General features: G+C 41.6%; 1 protein-coding gene across 2 annotated transcripts in view; it reads right to left on the bottom strand.

Moving 5' to 3' along the window:
- GRIA1 (glutamate ionotropic receptor AMPA type subunit 1) overlaps positions 1–24,667 on the bottom strand; it is a 321,742-nt gene that overhangs the window by 129,014 nt on the left and 168,061 nt on the right. For both annotated transcript variants that reach the window (XM_002710325.5, XM_002710324.5), the window contains exons 4-5: positions 19,494–19,678; positions 14,594–14,647 (exon numbers count right to left, since the gene is read on the bottom strand). In XM_002710325.5, coding sequence (XP_002710371.1) covers positions 14,594–14,647; positions 19,494–19,678 — 239 coding nt within the window. The remainder of the gene's footprint in view (positions 1–14,593; positions 14,648–19,493; positions 19,679–24,667) is intronic.

Raw genomic sequence — 24,667 nt, 5'->3', positions numbered from 1 at the left:
TAATCCTCATAATAATCCTATGAAGCAGATATTATTAATATTATTCACATTTGCAAATTAAAAAGGTGAAGTTGGAGTTAATAAAATTAGTTTCTGTCCAACATAGCATAGCTAGTGATGGACAGATGCCATAGTCCTAGCAAGTATCACAGCTGTAGGTGGCAGGAATCCAATTTCTAACCATTGTACATCCTACCTCCTAGCCACTAATCCAGTCAATATGATTCATTTATCTGCTGTCCTTCCATGAAGCATTATAATAGCCTGCATGCATCCTTTTATCCTTTTTAAAAAAATTCGTTTAAAATATACAAATTTCATGGATTTCATATATATAGATTTAGGAACATAGTGATTCTTCCTACCATACCCTCCCTTCTGCCTATGTTCCCACCCTTCTTCCCCTTCTCTCTCCTTTTCCAACTCTTAATTTTTTTTTTTTTTTTTTTTTTTTTTTTTTTTGACAGGCAGAGTGGACAGTGAGAGAGAGAGACAGAGAGAGAAAGGTCTTCCTTTGCCGTTGGTTCACCCTCCAATGGCCGCCGCTGCAGCCGGCGCACCGCGCTGATCCTGGCAGGAGCCAGGAGCCAGGTGCTTTTCCTGGTCTCCCATGGGGTGCAGGGCCCAAGCACCTGGGCCATCCTCCACTGCACTCCCTGGCCATAGCAGAGAGCTGGCCTGGAAGAGGGGCAACCGGGACAGAATCCGGCGCCCCAACCGGGACTAGAACCCGGTGTGCCGGCGCCGCAAGGTGGAGGATTAGCCTATTGAGCCACGGCGCCGGCCCTCCAACTCTTAATTTTTACAAAGATCTATTTTCAGTTCCCTTTATCCTCATAATATCAACTCTACAGTAAGTAATGAGTTTAACAAATAGAATGAGGAAGAAAAAAAACTACTATTTCTCCGCACTAGAGATAAAGGCTGTAAACACTCATCAAATCTCAAAATGTCAATTTCACTCCTATACATTACATTTTAAATACTCTGTTAGTTACCACAACTCAGGGAAAACATATGGTATTTGTCTTTTTGGGACTGGCTAATTTCACTATATATAGTGATTTCCAGTTGTATCCATTTTGTTGCAAAAGACAGGATTTATTTATTTATTTATTTATTTTATTTATTTTGACAGGCAGAGTGGACAGTGAGAGAGAGAGACAGAGAGAAAGGTCTTCCTTTGCTGTTGGTTCACCCTCCAATGGCCGCCGCGGCCGGCGCGCTGCGGCCGGCGCACCGCGCTGATCGGATGGCAGGAGCCAGGAGCCAGGAGCCAGGTGCTTTTCCTGGTCTCCCATGGGGTGCAGGGCCCAAGCACCTGGGCCATCCTCCACTGCACTCCCTGGCCACAGCAGAGAGCTGGCCTGGAAGAGGGGCAACCGGGACAGAATCCGGCGCCCCAACCGGGACTAGAACCCGGTGTGCCGGTGCCGCTAGGCGGAGGATTAGCCTAGTGAGCCGCGGCGCCGGCCCGATTTATTTATTTTTTTACCATTGAATAGTAGTCCATAATATGTATGTGTGTGTATATATATATATATGCCATAATTTCTTTATTCAGTCATCAGTTGATGGACATCTGGGTTGACTGCATATTTTAGCTATTGTGAATTGAGCTGCAATGAACATGGAGATACAGATAACTCTTTCATATGCTGATTTCATTTCCCTTGGGTAAATTCCCAGGAGTGGGATTGCTGAGTCATTTGGTAGATCAATTTTCAGATTTCTGAAGTATCTCCATACTGTCTTCCACAATGGCTGCACCGGTTTGCATTCTCACCAACAGTGGATTGGAGTACCTTTTTCCGCACCAGCATTTATTGTTTGTTGATTTCTGTATGAGAGCCATTCTAAGAGGGGTCAGGTGAAACCTCACTATGGTCTGCATGCATCTTTACGTAAAGAAGGAATGATCAGGTTTCTCTGACATTAGGATGTTTGTCCTCAGTTCTTTACTGTGTGTTGGTAGTTGGAAAGTGAACCACATGCACTTTATTTCTCTATGTCTTAGGTCTCTCCTAGATTTCTCTTTGAGACTACAGTAGTCTGACTTATTTGCTCCATGAGATTGGAAACTCCTAGAGGGCAGAAGCCTTGGCCCCGACAATGTCCACATATAATACCTGGAGCAGGGTGTATGTTTAACAGGCCTGGAGGAATGAAGAAACAGAAAATCTTTGCTCATTTTTTTCATGATTTTCTTAGAAGCTTTAATCCTGTCATCTCTTGGCCTCAGCTTTTGTGTCTTGATCCAAAGAGGTATTTTTATTGACTTTTTGTTTCGTATACTGTGAACCAGAAGAAGCCAGGAAAAGTTTCAGCCTCGATGAAGGGCGGGATGGGAGAGGGAGAGGGGAGGGCCACGGGAGGAAGGGAGGTTGGGGGGCGGAAGCCACAACAATACAAAAGTTGCACTTTGTAAATTCACATTTATTAAATAAAAAAAACTATATAAAAAAAGGAAAGAGTTTCAGTAATAAGCACTTAAGTTCTATCCTGTCTTTGAACTTGGAGAGCTGTTTGCCATTAGGTGATTGTCTCAACCTCTACATGCATTAGTTTATTGATTTGCAAAACAGGGGCAGTGGCTGGATCAATGACCTTTCAGGTTATATTCTTGTGTTTCAGGCATTTTAGAGGTTATCAGGGGAGGGCAAAAGAATGAGCTTCTCTATTCCTACTCTCTCTTGTCCTCCAAAGCAGCTCTGCCTTTTATCTGTTTTACATATGCAAGTTCTCTCTGAGGAATCCATTGAAAATAAAGCTTCTAACTAAAAAGTTTAGAAACTTCTGAGCCAGTTGATTTTTTTCTTAAGGGCTCTTCCAGCTTTGATCTGCAATTCTGTGATCACACAGGTGTGTGTGTGTGCTTGTGAATATGGATATATGTGAATCTGTGGAACACTCCTGGGCCGAAGACTTAATTGTCCTTAAATCATCATGTCTCTGAATAAAGTTTTCACATTTTCCTTTGTTATCTACTTTAAACAACCAAATCATTAAAGTATCCTCAGCTTATATGATTCCTGATGATACACAGGCTTATTTGATTACCATCAAGGCAATAAGACATCGTAACTGTGCTTAACTCAGATAGTAGACCATCCATATAGGAAAAAAGGCATTAATGTTGACTTGTCTAAATGGGTTTGAAGCCATGGAAGTGGGCTCCTACAACTTGGGTATTTGCAAACAGAATAGACATTCCTCCTCTACAGGTAGCCATTATTGACAGCATTGCAAAAGCATGTCATTGCAGAATAGACTGGGATTGTGTGTTTGTAAAAGTTTAAAAAGAAGAGGAAGAGAGGGAGAATTAAGGGGAAAGAGAGAGGGAGAGATGGCATTATGGTTATTTTCTTGAAATTGTACCTGTGGAATGCATGGAATCTGTTCTCTTTATGATGATAAAAATAAAAAAAATTGTTTTCCAAATTCCTAACAGGGATCACTTTTCAGTTAAAATTTAAACACCTAAGAATAATTGTGTGTTAATTACAGAGTTCAACCAATGGTACTAGAACAAAAAAAAAATACTAAAATGGATAAAGTATTACATTGTACATCAACCGTCAGGACAAGAGCTGATCAAGTCACTGTTTCTCACAGTGTCCATTTCACTTCAACAAGTTTCCCCTTTGGTGCTCAGTTAGTTGTCGCCAATCAGGGAGAACATATGATATTTGTCCCTTTGGGACTGGCTTAATTCACTCAGCATGATGTTTTCCAAATTCCTCCATCTTGTTGCAAATGACTGGGTTTCGTTGTTTTTGACTGCTGTATAGTATTCTATAGAGTACATGTCCCATAAATTTATGTTTCTGTGTGGGAGCAAACTGTTGAAATCTTTACTTAATGTATGCTAAACTGATCTTCTGTATATAAAGAGAATCGAAAATGAATCTTGACATGAATGGAAGGGGAGAGGGAGTGGATAAGGGGAGGGTTGCGGGTTGGAGGGACGTTATGGGGGGGAAGTCATTGTAATCAATATTCTGTACTTTGGAAATTTATATTCATTAAATAAAAGTTAAAAAAATAAAAATAAAAAAATTGAAAAAAATTCAAGGTTTCACAGATAAATTTCTCTCAGGCTTACAATTTAGGATAAAATGCTGACAGTGGCAGAAGGCCAGGCATCCCCCAGACAGGGCTGTTGATGTAGGACTTACAGGTGCACTATCTGATTTAGGGTTGGATTGTCTTCCAAAGATTCGTTCATCTTACTTTTGCATTAACTGGTTGTAGACAGGGATGACACTTGGCTAAAGTCACTTAAGAGCAAGTTCAGCCTTTTAGGCCATAATGGCTAGACTTGCTAGTGGACTTGAAACCAATAGCCTTTTCCTTTTATGTGGTCTAAACCTTCCTGTTCAGGGAAGGCTAGGCAAGAACTCATAGCAAACCCATCTTTTGATGAAATACTAGGTTATGCCATCACAGGGCCTCACATACAGTAGGTAATGCTTGGTGAATGAATGAAATTCCAAACATATGACAAATTTGAAACTGAGAATGGGGAAAGGAATATTCTAGTGAATCATTCATTCATCCATTCATTCACTAGTGCTTCATATTGCCATGCACATGATAGAAGGATGTAGAAGAGAATAAGTCAGAGCTGATCCTTGCTTTCAACTTGCTTAAGGTCTAGTGAGAAAGGCCATTATCACACAAGGAATTACTGAGAAAAATAAATGTACCTGAGCCCCAGTCTGAAGTTTGTGGGGAGCAATCCGGACTAGACTGAGTTACTGGAATTAAGACTTATTCTATGCATCTGCTCTCCCACAATATGGCGCTGGGAGAGAAGTAAACAGCTTCTGCACAGCTGCCTCCAGTTCAACCAATAAACTGTAGGACTTGCTCCTGATTGGAGGAGAGCAGCGTACTCGGCGTGTGGGCAGCCGAGTTGGGATTGGCAGAGGAGGACTATAAAGGAGGAGAGAGACGGCATGCACCAGGAACATCTAAGGGGAACATCTAAGGGAACACCTGTGCAGCCCCCGAGAGAGCCGGCCGGCGGTGTGCCGCTCCCCTGCGGAAGTGGGGAATGTGGCCAGGGGGAACTGCCCTTCCACGGAGGTGGAAGGGATAGTAGCCAACCCGGGAAGAACCAGCAGCAAACCCGGGGAGGGCCGAGCAGACAGAAAGAACAGCGCAGGGTCCTGTGTCGTTCCTCCACGAAGAGGGGGAGCGACATAATGGTGCCGTGACTCGGATATGAAGCCTAGGCAGGGTTCAGTGTCGCTCCTCCACGAAAACGGGGAGCGACAAAGTTCAAGGAAGGCTTCTTAGTGGAAGCAATGAAACTTGAAAGCAAAGCAATCTTTGTGGTGTGAAGAAGGCAGGGTAAGCACTCTATGTGGAAAATGTGCAAGCCTTGAATTCAGAGTCAGAGCCACAGAGGGCATCAGGATTCAGGGACTACCTCTCCACATCAGCCTGGATGCAAATCTCAGCCCCACCACCTCCTAGCTGTGTGACTCCGGACACATGACTCAACCTCCCTGAGCTTCAGTGTCTTCTGCTGCAAACTCATAATCACTATACTGCTTGTGTCACAGGGCAGTTGTGAGGATAAACAACGACATATGTCACATCGGCAGGGCAGTACCAGGAAACAGTAAGTACTCATCTAGAGCTTGATATTCCCAGGGCTTTGTTTCCTTCGCATTATATTATTTGCTTTTCTGTCTTAAAAGGAACCGATAAAGACCTGAGGAATACATCTTCCTAGTTACACGTTGCTCTCAAACACTTGCCAGAATTGGTGCTAAGGTGTCCCTTGTGCTTCAGAGCTAGTAGCGGTGAGGCAGAGCACTTGTCCTGGCAGAGCAGTGGTAGCCAGTCTTTTGCACATCTGAAGTGGTGCAGAGTGCTGACCTGACATGGAAAAGGTCATCCCAATTCAGCCAACGTGTGTATGGGTTGCAAGACTGAAGAATAAGGATACTTGGTGCCTGAGATTAATCAAACAGCCTCTTCATTATGACAAAGGGAGCTAATAGGGCTTTTAGAATTTGTTTTGTTATCTCTCAACTGTAGAGAGAGTCAGGAAAACTTGAACTCTAAATTGCACAGTTAGAAAAGCTCTTCTTGTTGAATTTGTACCTTTGGAAAACACTGTGCCTTAACAAATGGCAACCTTATGGGGAAAAATGATTGGCACAAATGATAAAGAGTCATCGCAGAGTTGGGATGGGATCCTGGGACTTTGCTGCACTTGCTGTTCTAAAACTTTCTGGAAATTAATTTGTACTGTCTTTATCTTGTAAGGTATGTGTTAATATCTCCACTTCCAGGGGAGAGTACAGAGAGGTACAGAAAGATAAAGTTACTTATCCAATGACACACAGCTGGTGAGTGGCCAAGCCTGAGTTTGAGCTCGGCTAGTTTCAGGAAGGAAGAGATTGATTTCTTGACTTTGATCAATTATTATATAGTCCTTAGAGTTGTCATTTCTTAAATAAGGGCAGGGTTACCCACCCAAAAGTGAGCTTAGTCTTTAGAACTTAAAAGAGGTCTTTAAACATCTTGAAGTTTGTCTTATAAAATAAGTAAAATCTCACCTTTTTGGGAAGGATGCAAACCTCTCAGGGGTTTCCTTGGTGGATTATTCTAGGTGATATGGGATGAGTGTGAAGAGACACTCTGCTTTGCCTGATGAGATGCTGGGTTCACCTAGGGGGAGAGCAGCCTTTGGCATTTGGGATTTGTCTTTTTATCCGCCCACTCCCCTTTTCCTTCCAGAGGCTTCCCGGTGTCAGCTCTGGTGATCATGAAGTGAGCTGCATGTTCTGACTGTTACAGAGAGGGCGGTGACAGCAGCAGGAGAGAGAGACTGTGTGGGAGGGAGAAGGGGCGCTAGAATGAGCCCCACCAGCAAAGAGAGACTCGGAGAGGGGCACAGTAGAGGGGCTCTCTACTGTGGCCTGGGAAAGCAGCAGAGATTCTCTGTCTCCTTGTCTCCTCCCTGCTCCTATCACACAAAGGCCTATGAAGGTACTTTAAAAGGTTCATGGAAAAATGTATAAAAGGTATATTTATTTTTGGTGCAAAAATTTTGAAATCCATGCACAGCTTTTTCATTATACACATTTTTGGTGAATGCTTTGAATACCTCTTGTATAAACACATTGTGAAAACAAAGAGAAAGGCAGCAAGCAGGTAAGGAAGTGAGAAACAACAAAAAGAAGCAAGCAGATTGCTCCAGGTCGCAGCCCAGCTCTGGTGGCTGAGTTCTGGATGACCTCAGTGGATCACTTTCTTTCCCAGGCCTGGAGTTCATTCCATTTTGTAGAATGGGGGGTGGGTGAGATGAGCTCTCAGTGACCCTTCAGCTCTACCTCTCTTGGATTCTTTACATCAGAGCCAGGATATGTTCTTTGCACAACTGCTGGCCACATGCATGTGGCAACATGTTCTTTCCCAGACACCTTGTGGCCTACGAAGACTTCTCTCACCTCTGACTACCATACAGTTCAGGTGGTCTTTTATGGCCCTTGGATTATTGTCACAGGTGGTGGTTTTTCATTGTCATTCTCTGTAGAACTTTATTCACATCTTCCAGTCTAAGTGAAAGGCGAGCCCACTTTGCTCCCAGGACAAAAGCTAAAGCTCCTGCTTCTTAGCACTTTCTGTAGCATCCCAGGTCAGTGAGAGGCATCTGGACATACGTGGTCCACATCTGATGACAATATGGCCTACAGGTAGAACCACAGCCTGCTAGAAGGCCCTGGGGAACAGGAAGGTATCCAAGTGGAGAAGAAAACATCAAAGAGCCAACAGAATGGTCGTTTCTAAATACTCACAGTGGAAGGGCAACAGACATGTTCTGTAAGAGCCAGAGGACAGGTGGAGCCAGAAGTGTGCCACCGTGCATGGAGCACAGGCCACCTTGTTCAAAGAGGGTGTGGAAACTGTCAGAGCCCTTTGATAAGATAAAGGGATACCTGGGGTCCTAGTTCCCCATCACTGGGTGTTATGAAGGCAGGCCCCAAACAGAGGGACTTCTATTAGGGATGTGGTAAAGGAGATTCTGCCGCTTAAGGGGAGTGGGTTAGAAGCTCTCTTAGACTCTCAGCTGTCCATCTACTGCTTTACATTTTTTATGACTGGCTTTACTTCCTGCTATCCATGCATCTTTTACATTAAGACTCCATGTGATGTGTGGGTGCCAGTGTTTATTTCCACTCATTTATCCATTCTGTGACTTTGTAAGGAACACCTGGATTCAGTGGGAAAAAGTCAGGTGCAAGCCTTCCTCCAGGAGTTTACAGATAGAAAGGGAGAAAGACTTATAACAGTAAATCAGTTATTTAGTCTTACTTAAGGTTAGAGAAAAATACCTGGGGTTTTGGCATCATGCAATGGGAAATTTAGTCTAGAAGTGGTTTGGGGGATCTTAAAGATAGTATAGCCCTGTATATAGTATCATATATATTATATATATAAGATATATATAAAATCTTAAAGATATATATATGTAGTTTCTTATATATATATATATATATATATATATATATATATATAATCTTAAAGATAGTATAGCCCGTATAGCGCTGGCCTGAAGTGCCGGCATCCCATATGGGCACTGGTTCAAGACCGGCTGCTCCATTTCCTGTCTAGCTCTCTACTGTGGCCTGGGAAAGCAGCAGAAGATGGCCCAAGTCCTTGGGCCCCTGCACCCACATGGGAGACCTGGAGGAGGTTGCTGGCTCCTGGCTCCTGGCTCCTGGCTTTGGATTGGTGCAGCTCCAATTGTGGCCAATTGGGGATTGAACCATTGGATGGAAGACCTCTCCCTCTCTCTCTCTCTCTGTCTCTCTCTCTCTCTCTCTCTGTGTAACTCTGACTTTCAAGTAAAATAAATAAATCTTTAAAAAAAAGATAGTATCTTTTCCCCAGATATGAGTCTCTTCCTTTTGCACTAGTAGTGGTGATGATGATTATGATGACAACGATGATTATTATGGTTTAATTACTAACATTGCATGCTTATCTGAGGCCATGCATTACTATAAACACTTAATATACATTATCTCACTTAATAAAACACCCCATGAGGATGTAGTTAACTTATTCCTTTTTTTAAATAAGGCAGTGAAAGTTCAGAGAGCGTAGGTAATTTGACTAACATCACACAGCTAATAAGGCAGAAATGAAACCCAGCTGTGCCTTACCCCAGAGACGCGCTTCACAATTATACTACCACCTTCCTAACAGGAGGCCGCAGAAACAAAGTGTAACTATGTGTGGCACTGAGACAGCAGCAAGAGAGGAGCCAGAGTAAGTGAGTGAGTTCAGCTCTATGGAAGGCGTTGACAGATTTCCCACCACAGGGGCACAAGGAGACTGGAGAACAGTTTCTTCTCAGGGTTGACCCAGCAGATGGACAATAGTGGAGAACTGAAGGTTTGTAGTAGCTGTCATATACCAAAACCTGTAACTCTAACATTGTCCAGAAATTAAGCTGTGACCACATGGCAGGAATGGCTGTCTGCATTGGTCCCCAGAACTACAATATGACCTGGGATGACTTGACCCCACTGTCCCTCCTTTAGTTCCTGTCACACTAAAAATGATCATTGTGGTGTAATTTTATCATTGTTTGGTAGAACAGGTGTCTAAAAGGAGTTTGAGCACCTGAGTTTGAAATTCAGATCTTTTGTTGTTACTGTCAGTGAGATTTGAACTCAAGCCATCTTGTCAAGGACACTCACACTTATGTTCCCACCTCTCCCATGCTCAGAAGTCACTGCTCATGGTAGTAAGAACATGGACATTGAGGTTCTATGGACCTGGAGGCTCCACTTCCATTGCTAAATAATCTTGGTGGATTAGAAACTCTCCTAGCTTTTCTTTGTCTGGAAAGTAGGGATGTTGTTAACTTCAAGGGCTATTGCAAGGCTCAAAAGATATATGATTATAGTTAGGAAAGTATTTTTAAAAATGTGCATCTAGGCCGGTGCCGTGGCTCACTAGGCTAATCCTCCACCTGCGGCGCCAGCACCCCAGGTTCTAGTCCTGGCTGGGGTGCCGGATTCTGTCCCAGTTGCTCCTCTTCCAGTCCAGCTCTCTGCTGTGGCCCAGGAAGGCAGTGGAGGATGGCCCAAGTGCTTTGGCCCTGCACCCGCATGGGAGACCAGGAAGAAGCACCTGGCTCTTGGCTTTGGATCGGCGTAGCGTACAGGCCGTAGCGGCCATTTGGGGGGCGAACCAACAGAAAAGGAAGACCTTTCTCTCTGTCTCTTTCTCTCTCACTGTCTAACTCTGCCTATCAAAAAATAATGTGCATCTAGGGGGCTGGCATTATGGCACAGCAGGTTAAGCCACTATTTGCAAAGCTGGCATCTTACATTGAAGTGTTGATTGGAGTCCTGGCTTCCCTGCTTCGATCCAGCCCCCTGCTAACGTGCCTGGGAAGGCTGCAGAAGGTAGCTCAAGTACATGGGCCCCTGCGACCCACATGGGAGACCAGTATAGTTCCTGGCTCCTGACTTTGGCCGTGGCCTGGACCTAGACCTGACTTTGTGTCCTTTTGGGGAATAACCAGTTAGTGGAAGATCTTTCTTTCTCTCTGTCACTCTGCCTTTTGAACTAGTAAATAAATGAACAAACACATCTTCTAAAAAAATTAAAAATGTGCATCCAGAATCAACAAATACATAAGGACAGAAAGTAGATACATGATTGCCCAGGGAAAGAGAGTAGTGGGAAGAGGATAGCCAGGGTTGAAGAGGGCAAGAGAACAATGGGGAATGAATTCTAATGATTTGCACATACTTAGAATATCAAACACTTAAGTTGGTAAATTGTATGATGTAATAAATAGAGGTATTTGATAAAATAAATAGTGATGTGTGAGCGCTTCAGTTTTTGTATGGTTCACGGTGACTTTGTGGGCAAACCAATTTTATGGAAACATAGACACCCAACTTTCTGATTAGATATATGTACAACTTGAGCACTTTTGTAAACATATGCCTGCATATATACCTGTACAAACCATGTGTGAACACAAAGAATTTTCCACCTGTGCAGAACCGATTGTAGCTTTTCAAAAGATGGTGGCATTTGGCAATGTATTTGGCCTTCTGCAATAACATGAATGGAGCAGGACAGATCAGGAGCTACTATTTCCAATTAGCAGATAAGGAAACAGGGCTGGAGCACTGCCTGAGAACACAAAATTACCCAAAGGTGGCATCCAGATAAAAAGCACGTGCGGGATTGTTTGTTTATTTATTAAATTATTTGTTTATTTATTTATTTAGACTCTGTCCATAAGCTCCCATCTCTGATTCAGAATCTGCTTCCTTCCTCTTTTCTGGACACCCCCAACTGGTGGCTGTTTGAACCCCCAAAAAATCCTTCTAAAGTGATCTGCTAGCAGAGTGCCGTTGGATACTTTGAAGTGCAGGCTTTCCAACAGGAACAGAAAGAATTGCAAACTAAAATGCAGCTTCTTCCTTTTGTTAAACCTTTCAAAAGCTTCCTTGGACCCTAACTCTATAATTACACCCTAATCACAGACACTCTGAAGGAGTGGGTCAGTTCCATGTAGCACCAGGCTAATTATGTGGTGGAATTTCCAAAAATTATCATTTTATAAATTGCATTATTCCTCTGAAGGGAGAAGAAAACACATCACATCCTCGACTATGTTTCAAACTGAATTAATTAGTAATGTGAAGCCTAATTATCAACTAATCTATTGGAACATGCAATTCTTTTGTATTTGGATAGTATATGCAATTTGCATCCTATTAGTTGGCAGTTGTAAGGATGTGAGAGCTCATTAGGTCAGAAGAAGAAAAATGCAAATTAGAAGATAAGGCAACCCAAGGGGCTGACTTGGGATGTTGTGACTGTGGGGTCACTGGGCAACAGATGGAGCTGGCTGTGTAATTACCTGGGGTCTTTCTGTGGCTCTGAGACTGCTGATGTATAATTTCTGTCTTCTCCCAGGGAGGTAATTATGCATGCCCACACCCTTGTTCTGTTTTTTCTCAAGCAGCAGAATGCCCCCAAGTTCTCCCTAAGAGATGATCTGGAAGGCATGGGATGCTCCTGCTAGCACGGTGCTCGGCCTCCATTGCTGATTCACCGTGTGACCTTAGCTGAATCATACCCCTTTGCTGGTTGTGTATCTGTTTCCTAAAAGCAACTGCACTTTAAAGGGAGTTGACTTCCAAAGTCCCTGCCATCAGCAAGGATCAAGGACTCAAAGGATATCAAGGGTACTTCTCACTTCAAAGGAAAGAAAAAAGTAAAAAATCCCATCTCTTCATTTCCCTGAATAGCCCCCAGTCATTTCCAATACAAATACTTCTGGAGAAAGTAACATATTGAGCTATTAACAGTTGAGTCTAAATTAACCTAACTGAATAAGCCCTTATTTCCAGCCCTGAACCTGAAATACTAGGATAGCCAGAGCAAGAACGTGTTAAAGGGAAATGAAAGGTAAGGCAAGGCTTTCTTTGAGTCTGGAGACCAGATCAGAAAGGGGGATCAAATTTTAGCACTAGACAGGATATTTTAGTCCCATTTTTAGATCCATGCATACTGTGCCTTAGTTCTGTTAATGATCTTCACTCCATCAATCTGTGGTTCAATTAATAATTAACATTTATCATAGAAATTAAAAAAAGCACACAGTATAACATGGCTAAAATCAGACATGGCTATATATTCAGTTAACAAGATGAAACTTTGTAGAAAGGCCTACCATTAAAGGAAACTGACTAATGTTCAAATCGCTGTATGGCAACACTTGTTATTGATTAAAATTTCATGGGAGATGCAATGACTTTGATAAACAATTTTGAATTTCCTTTAAGTGTTAAACACAGATTTGCCATATAACCCAGCAATTCTACTTCTGTTTATGTAATCAAGAGAAAAACTCAGGTATTAAGGTTTGCAGAAGGATTACTCATACTAGCCCAAACAGGAAAGCAATTCAGATGTTCGCCAACTGTTGAATGGATAAAAAATATGTGGAATATCATATATTACTATATATTTGGCAAGAAAAAGGAGTGAAGTGCCAATGCATACTGCAACATGGGTTAATCATGCAAATATGCAGAGTTAATACAGTCACAGTGGACCACATATTGTATGAGTCCACTTGTCTGAAATGTCCAGAACAGAAATGTCCTTAGAGATAGAAAGTAATGGTGGTTGCTTTAGAACTTGGGGAGCTTACAGGTTAATAGGGAATGAGTGCTAATGGGCATGGGAATTCTTTTCAGGTTGATTACAATTTTAACATTAAGACTGGATTGTGATAATGGTTTCATAACTCTGTGAATATAGTAAAAACCATTGAATGTTATACCTTAACTGGGTGAGTTTTATGACATGTGAGTTACAGCTTAATAAAGCTCTCAAAACATGAGATGAACACAAAATAAAATTACATTTGATTTTGGAAAAAAGCAGATGGAAATATCAAATGACAGATGTGCAAAACATGACCCAGGAAAAATAGACTTGACAGAAATAATGGACAAAAAATTCATAATGGCAGATGCTACTAAGTAAAATTTAGTATGTACAAAAGTGGTTTGATGAATCAAGTCGTCTTCATGGCATGGAAACAATGGTATCCAATAAAAAGAACTGTAGTACATTAAAAACTTTTTTTTTAACAGACAGACTTGTCTATCGCATATAGAAAAGAGAATTAAAGGTAAATTGACATAATGTTGTTCATGATGGAAAATTACTTTTGGTTAATGATTTGTCAATATTGGTATAATATGATTTTCATGGTTCTGTTTACTTGTAGTGAAATGATTATGAGGTCAAAATAGAGGGCCCAAGGGAATGAGTATTGTGGAGCAGTGGGTTAAGCTGCCACTTGAGACCCCTGCATTCCAAGTAAGAGTGCAGGGTTCAAGTTCTGGCTACTCTGGTTTTTTTTTTTTCTTTTCTTCTTCTTTTTTTTTAATCTTTGGGCTTCTAATACAATTTCCTGCTAGTGTGCCTTGGAAGCAGTAGATGATAGCCCAAGTACTTGGGTTCCTGCCACCCACATAGAAGACCCAGATGGAATTCTAGACTCATGAATTTGGTGTGTCCCAACCCTGGCTGTTGCAGCCATTAAGGGAATGAACCACCAGGTAAATACTTCTCTCTCTCTCTCTCTCTCTCTCTCTCTCTCTCTCTCTCTCTCCCCCCTCCCTTATTCCCTCTCTATTTTTCAAATACATAAATAAATCTTTGAAAAATGACAGAGGGAACAAAACAGTGGGATCAAGACATCTTGTATCCATTCAAAGATGTGGTGATTTTTTCTTTACTGCCAAGGGTCAGAGCTGATTAAAGCTGGCGTTGTGACTGATGAAGCTCTGCCCACTACATGCTCTCTTCCAAGGAAGGTAAGAAGTTCATGAGCAGTATGCTGTGATTTGACTGTGGAGGGGAAAGGTAAATTTGGTATTATCAAGACAGAGTTGAAACTCTGAGTTGCCCCTCCTACCCCCACAGTTCACACCAATCAAGGACCAGGGTAGCAAGCCTGGGCCCAAACATGGAGAGGGCTTGAGCTGAGAGTCTGCAGTGCTCCACTCACCAGATTTGCAAGGATGTAGTGATAGCCGATGCCATTCTTCTCCAGCTTTATAATCTACAAAACACAATGGGATAGGACTCATCAATTTTACTAATAATGGAAGCTACATAACAGCAGTATAATAGCAACTGTCATGAACTGGGTGCTTGCAATGGACCTGCTCCTATCCCTGGTATTCAATCTACAGTATTCCACCCAGCCAATACAATTGGCATTGCTATTATCTTTATTTTATAGTTGAGGAATTGTCATGGAGGGGTGAATTAAGCTCTTCAAGTTACTCAGCTGTTTAGAGGCTGATGCAGGACTTGAGATCAGTTTTGATTGCTTTTCAGGGAGGGTGATGTTGTTATAACCCCAAAGACCTAGCTGCAGTGCTCCTTGCACTCCTTCCACAAGGCTTTCCTTGTTTATGGGGATTCTTCCCTTGGTGAGGATCTAATGCTGTCAGAATTCGGTGTCACTGTCATCACAATGTCTGCTGCTTGGATGAGTGGATGTGTAGACGGGTGGTCACGTAGGCAGGTGGATGACTCCTTCAATTCCTTGCATGGACCACTCACAGGCACTGTTTTTTCTTTCCCTGAATTGTTGTGTTTTCCTCAATCAGCCAGTTGAGTACTTAGCTATTGATGGATCACTCAATTCAAATGCCGGAAGGGAGTATAAGGGTCAGCTGGTTCAGGTTCTCACTCAACAGATGGGAAGTTGAGGCCCAGATTGCATAGTAATCTGGTGGCAACAAAGTACAGGGACCTATTATGAACTTTTTTGTATGATGCCTGATTATGGTAATAATTAAGAACCAGGATCCCCAAATACCCTTCTATTCTGAACACTGACTGTGCCTAGTTACTGCAGGTAGGAAAAATATTTGTAGAATGAACTAACTTGAGGTTTGCTTGGGCAGTCAGACACACAACCTAGCAAGGAACAGTTTAGAATGCAGATCTTAGTTCTAGCCCTAGCTCAGCCTGCAAATTAACTTGATCAATTTCTTTTTTTTAATCATCAAATTGGGGTTAGTATACCCTGCTCAGTGCCTCTCCTCCTGTACTGCTGCAAGGAGACATAAAACATATGAGAAGCACTTGGGCTTCTGCTTTAACTGAATAAATTTTCAAGGTTATTAAATTCCACATTCAGACATCTACTTAATTGGATGTATGTGTATAGCAGCTCACATATTTTTTTAATGTGGGGAATAATTAAATGCAAGTGCCCACAATGAATGGTCTGAAACAGTGGTTAGATTGTGAAATTCTAGACCACAAAACTCAAGTACTATTGGGATGATAGTTTTATTAATAATTCTTCATTACTTTTTCATCATCTTGTCAAATGATTTGCTGCCCTTTCAACAATGAGATACCTTTTTCAAAAACCTATTCAGCTTCTAATAAACACAGAACAGCAAATAAAAGATGTATCAAAACCTACTATATCCAGGCAGTAGAGAGGTAGAAAGTGCAGAAGGAAGCATAGAAAATAGCCAGCCACTTACTTTTGACTGATAAAAATTGGTAATTTCACATAGTTAATCTAACACCAACCTTCATATCCTTCTAGTCACCTAACTATTCTTTGGTCAACCTCCCCTCCTTTACCACCTTCCTTTCACAAGCATTTATTAAGGTTCTACTATGTATGAAGCACCTTGCTAGCAACATGAGAGAATGAGCTTAGTGCCTACCCTCCTGGAGATGGCACTTCCCTGGGAGGATACCTGTAATGAACAGACCAATAGCTGAAGGTACAAACCGAGAATGGAGTTCTGAATGTCATTTACAGTTTCACAGGGGGCCCATCACCTCATTGACCCCATTACTCAAAACTCATTTCACTGGGTTGCCTTCATTCACAATCTTTGTGTCGAATGGCCTCCCTCATTATCTCTAATTAATCATGTTCTTTATGATGGAGCTGCAATCTCATTTCCCCCACAAAATCATCTATGATTAGTTAACCCACTCAACACACATTTATTGAACATAGTCCTAGACTGGAGAGCAACCTATGAATAGGTGCTGGAGACAGCTATGGACAAGCGAGGGAAATTCTGTATGCTCTTACATAGCTTGTAGACATTTTCATTGGGAGCCAGTTGGTAAATATATAAACAGATAATAAACAAGAGTAAAGCAGGTGAGAAGCATCATAAAGACAATAAAATGAGGTGGTGTGATGACTGGTCCCAGGATGTCCTGGTCTATGATTATCTCTAACTCATTCTATAGTTAGTAACTATCATAAAACTTGGTGTCTTACATATTGTTAAAGCATTATATTCTAATAGCCATATTGTCTGCTCATAAGCCTTCACCATCTTCCCACTATTTTTAGAATAAACCTCAAATTGTTTAGAATAATTCCTAAGGATATTCGGGATTATGTGTTTATCTTTGTACCATCATCTCCAGTAGAGCTCAGAATCCTTCACTCAGCCTGCTAGGCTGTACTATGAATTTCAGTACTCATGTACCCTCTAAGCCTCCCAACATGAACTTCCCTCCAGTTTAAAAACTCTTATCCAGCCAGTGGCCACCTGCAGAACCCAGTCCACATCCACTTGTGTGAGATCATTCTCAGAGTCTTCATTGATTGCTTTGTAGGTGCCAAGTATTATTCAAGGTACTATGGATAAAGCAGGCAAGAAGACACTACAAAAATCCCTGCCATCAGAGAGCTTACATTCTATTTGGGATGCTGGACCCAGGGATAAGAAGTGAATTCCTTACTTAGAATTTGGTGTCACTGTCTCCTTCCTTAGGCTGAGCAGAACATTTTGTATTTGGCTGCAAAGATCCTAGATACTGAGTTTTAGATGGTATAGGTTGATGTCCAGTGTGTCAGATTTTAAATCTGATGAAGACTGTAGACTCATCATTCTCACTAACTAGTTATCAGAGCTTAAGGCAAATCATTCAGCCAGTCTGATTGTCAGACATCTCTTCTATACAATGTTAACATAAGCAGTAAGTCAAGTGATCTGTAAGATTCTGTCAACCCTTTGCTCTTACTTTTCATGATACAAAAATGAGACAGCTTAAAAAATAATGTCAATATATCACAATCTAAAGTACCTGTACAAACAAGTCACTTCCTAATAAAATATAAATTTGTCCTCTGACAAAATAGGTGTTGACAGACAGTAGAGGCAGAAAGTTGTATTTTTAACAGTATTTTAACAGATTTTTAACAGAGCCCTGTAGTCAGATCAAGTTGGGTTTGACTTCTGGCTTTTTAATTATGCTATATGTGAGATTTTGGACAAATATAATCCCTCTTTTCTTCAGTTGTAAAATATGAGACCTGATATATGCTGTTGTATTGAGTTGATGTGAAGATGAAATAGAATTATGCATGGTAAGAATTTTGCACACTGTCTGCTATACAGTAAGCATTCAAAAAATTATAGCAATGGCTATTGGCAGTACCCCAGAACAATGTAAGGCAAGCATCTCATTATCAGTCAGCGCTTTCTTCTCCTCCTAGCTCATCTCATTTTTTCTGTCAGTTTTGTTGAACAAGGACTCACTTTTCTATTTTACAGATGAATACACTTATACCCAAATATGACTCTAAGAGGGAAATGACTCTAAGAGGCCTGTACTAGTTAGCACTAAGAACAACGACAATGGGAAACACATGTATCACTTGGTGTAGAGGGGTTCTATTCTAAGGCTTTGCCATGTACTGACTTTTAAAAGTCCTCACGAAAGCTCTCTAATGGTGGCGATAATGATGTTGATGCCCACATTACAGTTCAGGAAACTGACGCATAGCAAGATTAAAAGCCTGACCCAAGATCACAAAGCTAGTAGTACTAGAACTGGGATTTGAATTCCAGCAGTCTGGGTTCCAAAGTCTTTGCCCATAACCATTGCCATGTCGTGCCTGAGTTACAAACTTGAATTCATTTGAATCTGACTTCAGCCCAGAAAGCTTCATTTCAGTAGAAACAATTCTTGATGTTTTCTCATTCCAAGAGCAGAGGCCAAGTCCACACATTTTCAAGTAGAACACATAGAGTTAATGCCTTAAAGACTGCAGGAATTTCAAGATCTCTTCTTGTTCCTATGCTCAAGCTTCTGAGTGGTTGCCGAGCTGGTGCTGAGAGTCCCTGGGGGGACCCTAGGACTTGAGGGCCATTAGCAAGCTTTGTCATGCTGTCAAGTACCTAAAACTACCATTTTTTATTATATAGTGCTGTTAGAAAATGATTGCAAAGTTCTCTCCTTGCTAGCTCACCTGAAATACACAAATGGCATTAAGAAAGACAAGAGATTTGCACAAAGTCTTGCTAATTCTGTGGTGGGCAAATGCTTTTGTTCTGCTACTGTAGGAGCTGCAGCTCAGAGAACACTGGGTAAAAACTATTGAGGTTACAGTGCCTGTTTTTAGAATGTACAATCAATTGACTTCTCATAGACATGTGGGTGCTCAAGGAAAACAGTAGAAAGGGAGGTAGCTGCTACTTTCTTGGATTCTTAAAACAAGTTAGTGGGCCAAAGAAGCGAGATGGCAAGCACTGCACCAGTGAATGACAAAGGCTGCAATGAAACCCAGGAATCTGGCTCGACACCCCTGTTCCTAATGCAATAGCATTCCTTAAACCTTAAAATGCAGTGTCATGTATTACTCAACCATAAAGGGAAAAACTGGCGGTGAGATCTTGGTCATCCTGTCTGAGAATCCTTTGAAGTCCCATTATTTATGCTACTTCATAAACTTCCAGAATTAAATTTTATGAATTACAGAATGTGATATAGAAAGAATCTAGTCTCATTACATCAAGAACTCTCTTTATAGCCCTCCTTAGAACTCCCAAGGCCAAAGTTCATCCAGCTTTCCCTGAATATTCCCCCGTAGTCACCAGGGATCTTGGTGCCTTCACTACCTGGCCCAAGATGGCATTGAGGCGTTCTGATTCACAGTCCACCACCACCAGCCGCTCCTTTTTCTTCTCCAGGTCTTGAAAGAGCATCCGGTAGCCCTCCTCTGTGGTGGTCAAAATGTTGACTGCTGTCACCTGCCAGTTCTTCTCAGCCGCTGTGTCCAGGACTTTCTGCAGGACCGACAAGCCTGGGAGTTGGACAAGTAGGACAGAGAAACCAGACAATTAGGAGATGCAAAGGCACCGTCGTCCACTTTCAGTGGGCATGTACCTCCCCTGTTAGCCTTCAAGCCTGCTCCTCCACTCGGCTCAGCTCCAGCTTTCTCTGACTGTCCATGTCTGAATTCTGTGAGGGCAGGCATGTGGTTTCTTTTGTGTTTCTGTTCTCAGAACAGAGTAGACAGTAGAATTAGTGATTAAATACATCATCTGAGGCTCATATCCTACATACCGGCAAAATGACCTTGAACAGATGGATTTGCCTCTCCAAACTTTAATTTTTTCAGAGGTAAAGATTCACCTTACAAGGGTAGTATGAGGATTAAATAGTAATGTGTGATACACAGCAAAGTCTGATACCCACAGAGATTTAAAAAAATTATACAGAGGACAGATTTCATGTATTTCGTATATATAGTTTTAAGAACATAATGATATTTCCACCCTCCTACCTCCCTCCTAACTTCCCTCTTCCTCTGTTTCCTATTTTTCTTTTAATTTTTGCAATAGCATATTTTCAATTTTCTTTATGATCACAAGCTTAATCCTCTGCTAAATAAAGATCTTTACAAATAGAAATGGAAAGATCACTGTTACTCAGGACTATAGACAAGGGCTATAAGCAAATCTCAAGATGTCAATTTCACTCACATACTTTTTTTTGTACTTTATATATTAGCTACCACAAATCAGAGAACACATATGATATTTTCCTTCTGGGGATCAGCTTATCTCTCTAAGCATCCTGGTTTCCAGTGACATCCACTTTGCTGCAAAAGATAGGATTTCATTCTTTTTGATGGCTGAATAGTATTCCATTGTATATTTCCTTTATCCAGTCATCAGTTGATGGACATCTGGGTTGATTCCATATCTTAACTATTGTGAATTGAGCTGCTATTAAAATGGGGACACAGAGAACTCTTTCATATGATGATTTCATACCCTTTGAGTAAATTTCCAGGAGTGGCATGGCTGGATCATATGTAAGATCTATTTTCAGATGTCTGAGCATTCTCCATACTGTCTTCCATAATGATTCTACAAGTTTACATTCCCACCAGCAGTGTACTAGTGTGCCTTTTTCTCCACAACCTCCCCAGAATTTATTATTTTGGGATTTTTGGATGTAGCCATTCTAACTGGGGTGAGGTAAAACTGTGTTGTGGCTTTTGTTTGCATTTCTCTGATGGCTAGTGATCCTGAGCATCTTTTCACGTGGCTATTGGATATTTGTAGTTTATCCTCCCAAAAAATGCCTGTTCATTCGGCCCATCAGATTGTTTGTTTTGTTTTTTGTTGAGTTTTTATTGAGTTCATTATATATGCTGAACATTATTCCTTTATCTGATGTATAGTTGATAATGTTAACTGTTTTTTCCATGGGCATTCAGTAATTTCCTACTAAATATATCAGCCTGACTTCTAAATAGCCATCTAATAACTATCAAATTTGTGTATGTTCAATATTTCCTCAATGCCAAATGAATTATCTCTCACACATGAAGTGTTCAATAAATATGTACTGAATTAAACCACTCTCCTCTGCTCTGTAACTAAATATGTAGAGAAGCTCATTACTCGGTACTGCATCATGTTTTATCTTTGAGACTTAGGTTGTAGGTTAGCCTCCTATTGCTGTTTGCTGTTTTTTTTTTTTTTGTTTTTGTTTTTTTGACAGGCAGAGTGGACAGTGAGAGAGACAGAGAGAAAGGTCTTCCATTTCCGTTGGTTCACCCCCTAATGGTCTCTGCGGCCAGCGCGCTACACCAGTCTGAAGCCAGAAGCCAGGTGCTTCTCCTGGTCTCCCATGCAGGTGCAGGGCCTAAGGACTTGGGCCATCATCCACTGCACTCCCGGGCCACAGCAGAGAGCTGGACTGGAAGAGGAGCAACTGGGGCAGAATCTGGTGTCCCGACCAGGACTAGAACCTGGTGTGCTGGCGCCGCAGGCGGAGGATTAGTCTATTGAGCCGTGGCACCGGCCTGCTGTTGTTTTTTAAAATAAGATTTATTTATTCATTTGAAAGACAGAACTATAGGAACAGAGGGAGGCACACACACACACACACACACACTCAGCTTCCATCTCCTGGTTCACTCCCCAAGTGGCCACAGTGGACATGGCTGGACTGGGCCAAAGATAGGAGCCTGGAACTCTATCCAGATTGTCCATGTGGGTGACAGCACCCAAATACTTGGGCCATCTTCTACTGTTATCTCAGGAACATCAGTAGGGAGCTGGATTGGAAGTGGAGTAGCTGGAACTCAAACTGGTGCCAATACGGGATGCTGGCTTATTAGGTGCTTATTTAACCCACTGCGCCACAGTGCTGGTCCCCTCCTATTGCTATTGTAATGAATGACTACCCATTTAGTGGCTTACAACAACACAAAATTATCATCTTCTACTTCTGGAGTCCATCTTAACATTCCTGAGTCCCAGTAGCACTACTAATTTGATATAGGTCTCCCTGGATTAAAATCAGAGGAAAAAATCCATTTTCTTTCTTTTCCGGCTTCTCAATGCTGCCTGCATTCCTTAGATGGTGGTCCCTTCCCTTTTCAAAGCTAGCAATGCTGGCTGAGAGGTTTTTTTACATTGTACCACTCTGACACTGACTCTTCTTGTCTCCAACTTGCATGGATAAGGACCTTAATGATTATATTATAGCCATCTGAATAATCTAGTATAATCTCACTGTTTAAGGCCAGTGAATTAGCAACCTCAATTTTTTTTGTCTGTAATCTCAGTTACCCTCAGCCATATGACATAAGGTTCCAGGGATTAGGACATGAGCATCTTTGGGAATGATAGTAAGGTTATCATGCTGTCTATCACAAATCCTTATTTTGTTTTAAATATTTATTTATTTATTTGAAAGAGAGAGTGAGAGTTATTCGGACTTGAATTGCCACTCCAGTATGGGATGCCAGCATCGGAGCAGTGGATTAACACACTACACCACAGCACTGACTGCATTTTTGCACTATTAACCATTCTTTGGTAGGTAAATCATTTTGAAGGCCCAGTAACACTTCTACTAATCCCTCTATAGAGAATAACACAGTATCTCAAGAATCACCTACAGATTGGATCTATGATGTTGATGTTTTCTCTCTTTATTCAGTTTCAGGACAGTTTTTTAGTGTGTTTAAGCTTCGCTTTTGCTTAAAATTTACTGTTTGGTACAGCGCTACTACCTTTCCTCTCTTTAATTCAGTTAATCCAGGAAGGCAAGTACTATTATTATCCTTATTTTACAGGTGTGGAAATGATGATTGCAAGAGATTTAGTTATTGATCCAAGGTCATACACAAAGCAAATGGCAGAGTTCTGGGAGTTGAGTTCTCAGCTGGATGGACCCCTTTGGAGAATGTGGTCGCCCCAGAGGTGATCTTTCATAAACAAAGTTGGATTTTTCTGACAGTGCGACTTCTAGCTTTCATTGTGTATTAGACTAGAAAGGTGTCCTACAATAAACCTTCTCCAAGCGATCCCTTACTGGCTGCTGTCAGAGAAGGGAAATCATCAAATAGGGATTAGAAGGCAAGAATCAAAGAAAACAGGGCGACTTCTAGTTTCTTCCTCTGCCAACTCTTTTCCACCTGAATAACGCTTTCCTAATTCTGCCTGAAAAGTCATTTCCACATGCTAACCTTCTCCTCAGAATCTTCCAAGAGTCCCTACAAGCAACTATGTCAGTGAGAATACAGGGGTTGCATGACTCATTTATTTATTTATTTCCACTAATAATGACCAAATTCTTCCAGGACTCTTTAGTATACAATGAGAGAGTGTGATAGTACGAGACAACCACCATAGAGGTTAGAGAAAGTAAAAGAATTTCCATCCAGAGGAGTAGGAAATAAAGAGTGGTATTTGAACAGATTGTGAAAGAGAGGAAGAATTTACATACATAGATTTGAGAAGGTAAATGAATTCCAGAAAATGGGGATGGCATGAATAAAAATAGAGAGAAGAAAAATTAGGAGACATTTGGAAAATGTGATGTAAAATTCAAGAGGCAGAAAGCACTGAGAGGAAGTATGCTGCTGGTGGTGGTTGTGGTGGTGGTGGTGATGAGTATGAAACCAGTGAACAAAAATGAAGGATATTAAGCATTTACTATACTGCAGGCAGTGAACAAGCCCCTTTTACCAATTGTGTCATTTAATATTCATGGGACCTAAATGAGATAGAGGTTATTTTAAATTAAAGAATATCTCTGTTACATAAATGGTGAAACACAAGTATTGAGCGTGTGCCCGTGGCTGGTACTGTGATATGGTAGGCTAAGCCTCTACCTGTGGCACCAGCGTTCTATATGGCGTCATTTCCTGTCCCAGCTGCTCTTCTTCCAATCCAGCTCTCTGCTTATGGCCTGAGAAAGCTGTGAAAGATGGCCCAAGTCCTTGGGTCCCAACACCCACTTGGGAGACCCAGAAGTAGCTCCTGGCTCCTGACTTTGGACTGGCTCAGCTCCAGCCATTGCGGCCATCTGGGAAGTGAACCAGGGGATGGAAGACTTCTCTGACTCTCTCTCTGTCTTTAACTCTACTTCTCAAATAAATAAATAAAATAATTTAAAAAAATTTAAAAAGATAGAGTGTGCCCAAAGTCAAACAGCTGGAGAGACTGGGACCTAGAATTTTGACTCAGGTCTATTATTAATTTATTTGAGAGAGAAGGAGAGGGAAAGACAGACATCTTATTCACGGTTTCAGTTTCCAAATGCCAACAATGGTTGGTTTGGGGCTGGGCTGAATGTGGAGGATGCAAACTCAATCCAGGTTTCCCTCAGAGGTGGCAGGGAGGGAACTACTTGAATTATCATGGCTGCCACTCAGGTTTGCATTAGTAGGAAGCTGGAATGAAGATCAGAGGCAGGGACTGAACCTAGGCAATCTGATATGGGAAATGGGTATCTTAACTGCTAGGCCAAATGCCTGCTCACC

The sequence above is a fragment of the Oryctolagus cuniculus genome, chromosome 6 (assembly GCF_964237555.1).
Source record: "Oryctolagus cuniculus chromosome 6, mOryCun1.1, whole genome shotgun sequence".
Classification (NCBI taxonomy): domain Eukaryota; kingdom Metazoa; phylum Chordata; class Mammalia; order Lagomorpha; family Leporidae; genus Oryctolagus; species Oryctolagus cuniculus.
This window is presented reverse-complemented; position numbering and strand designations above follow the sequence as displayed.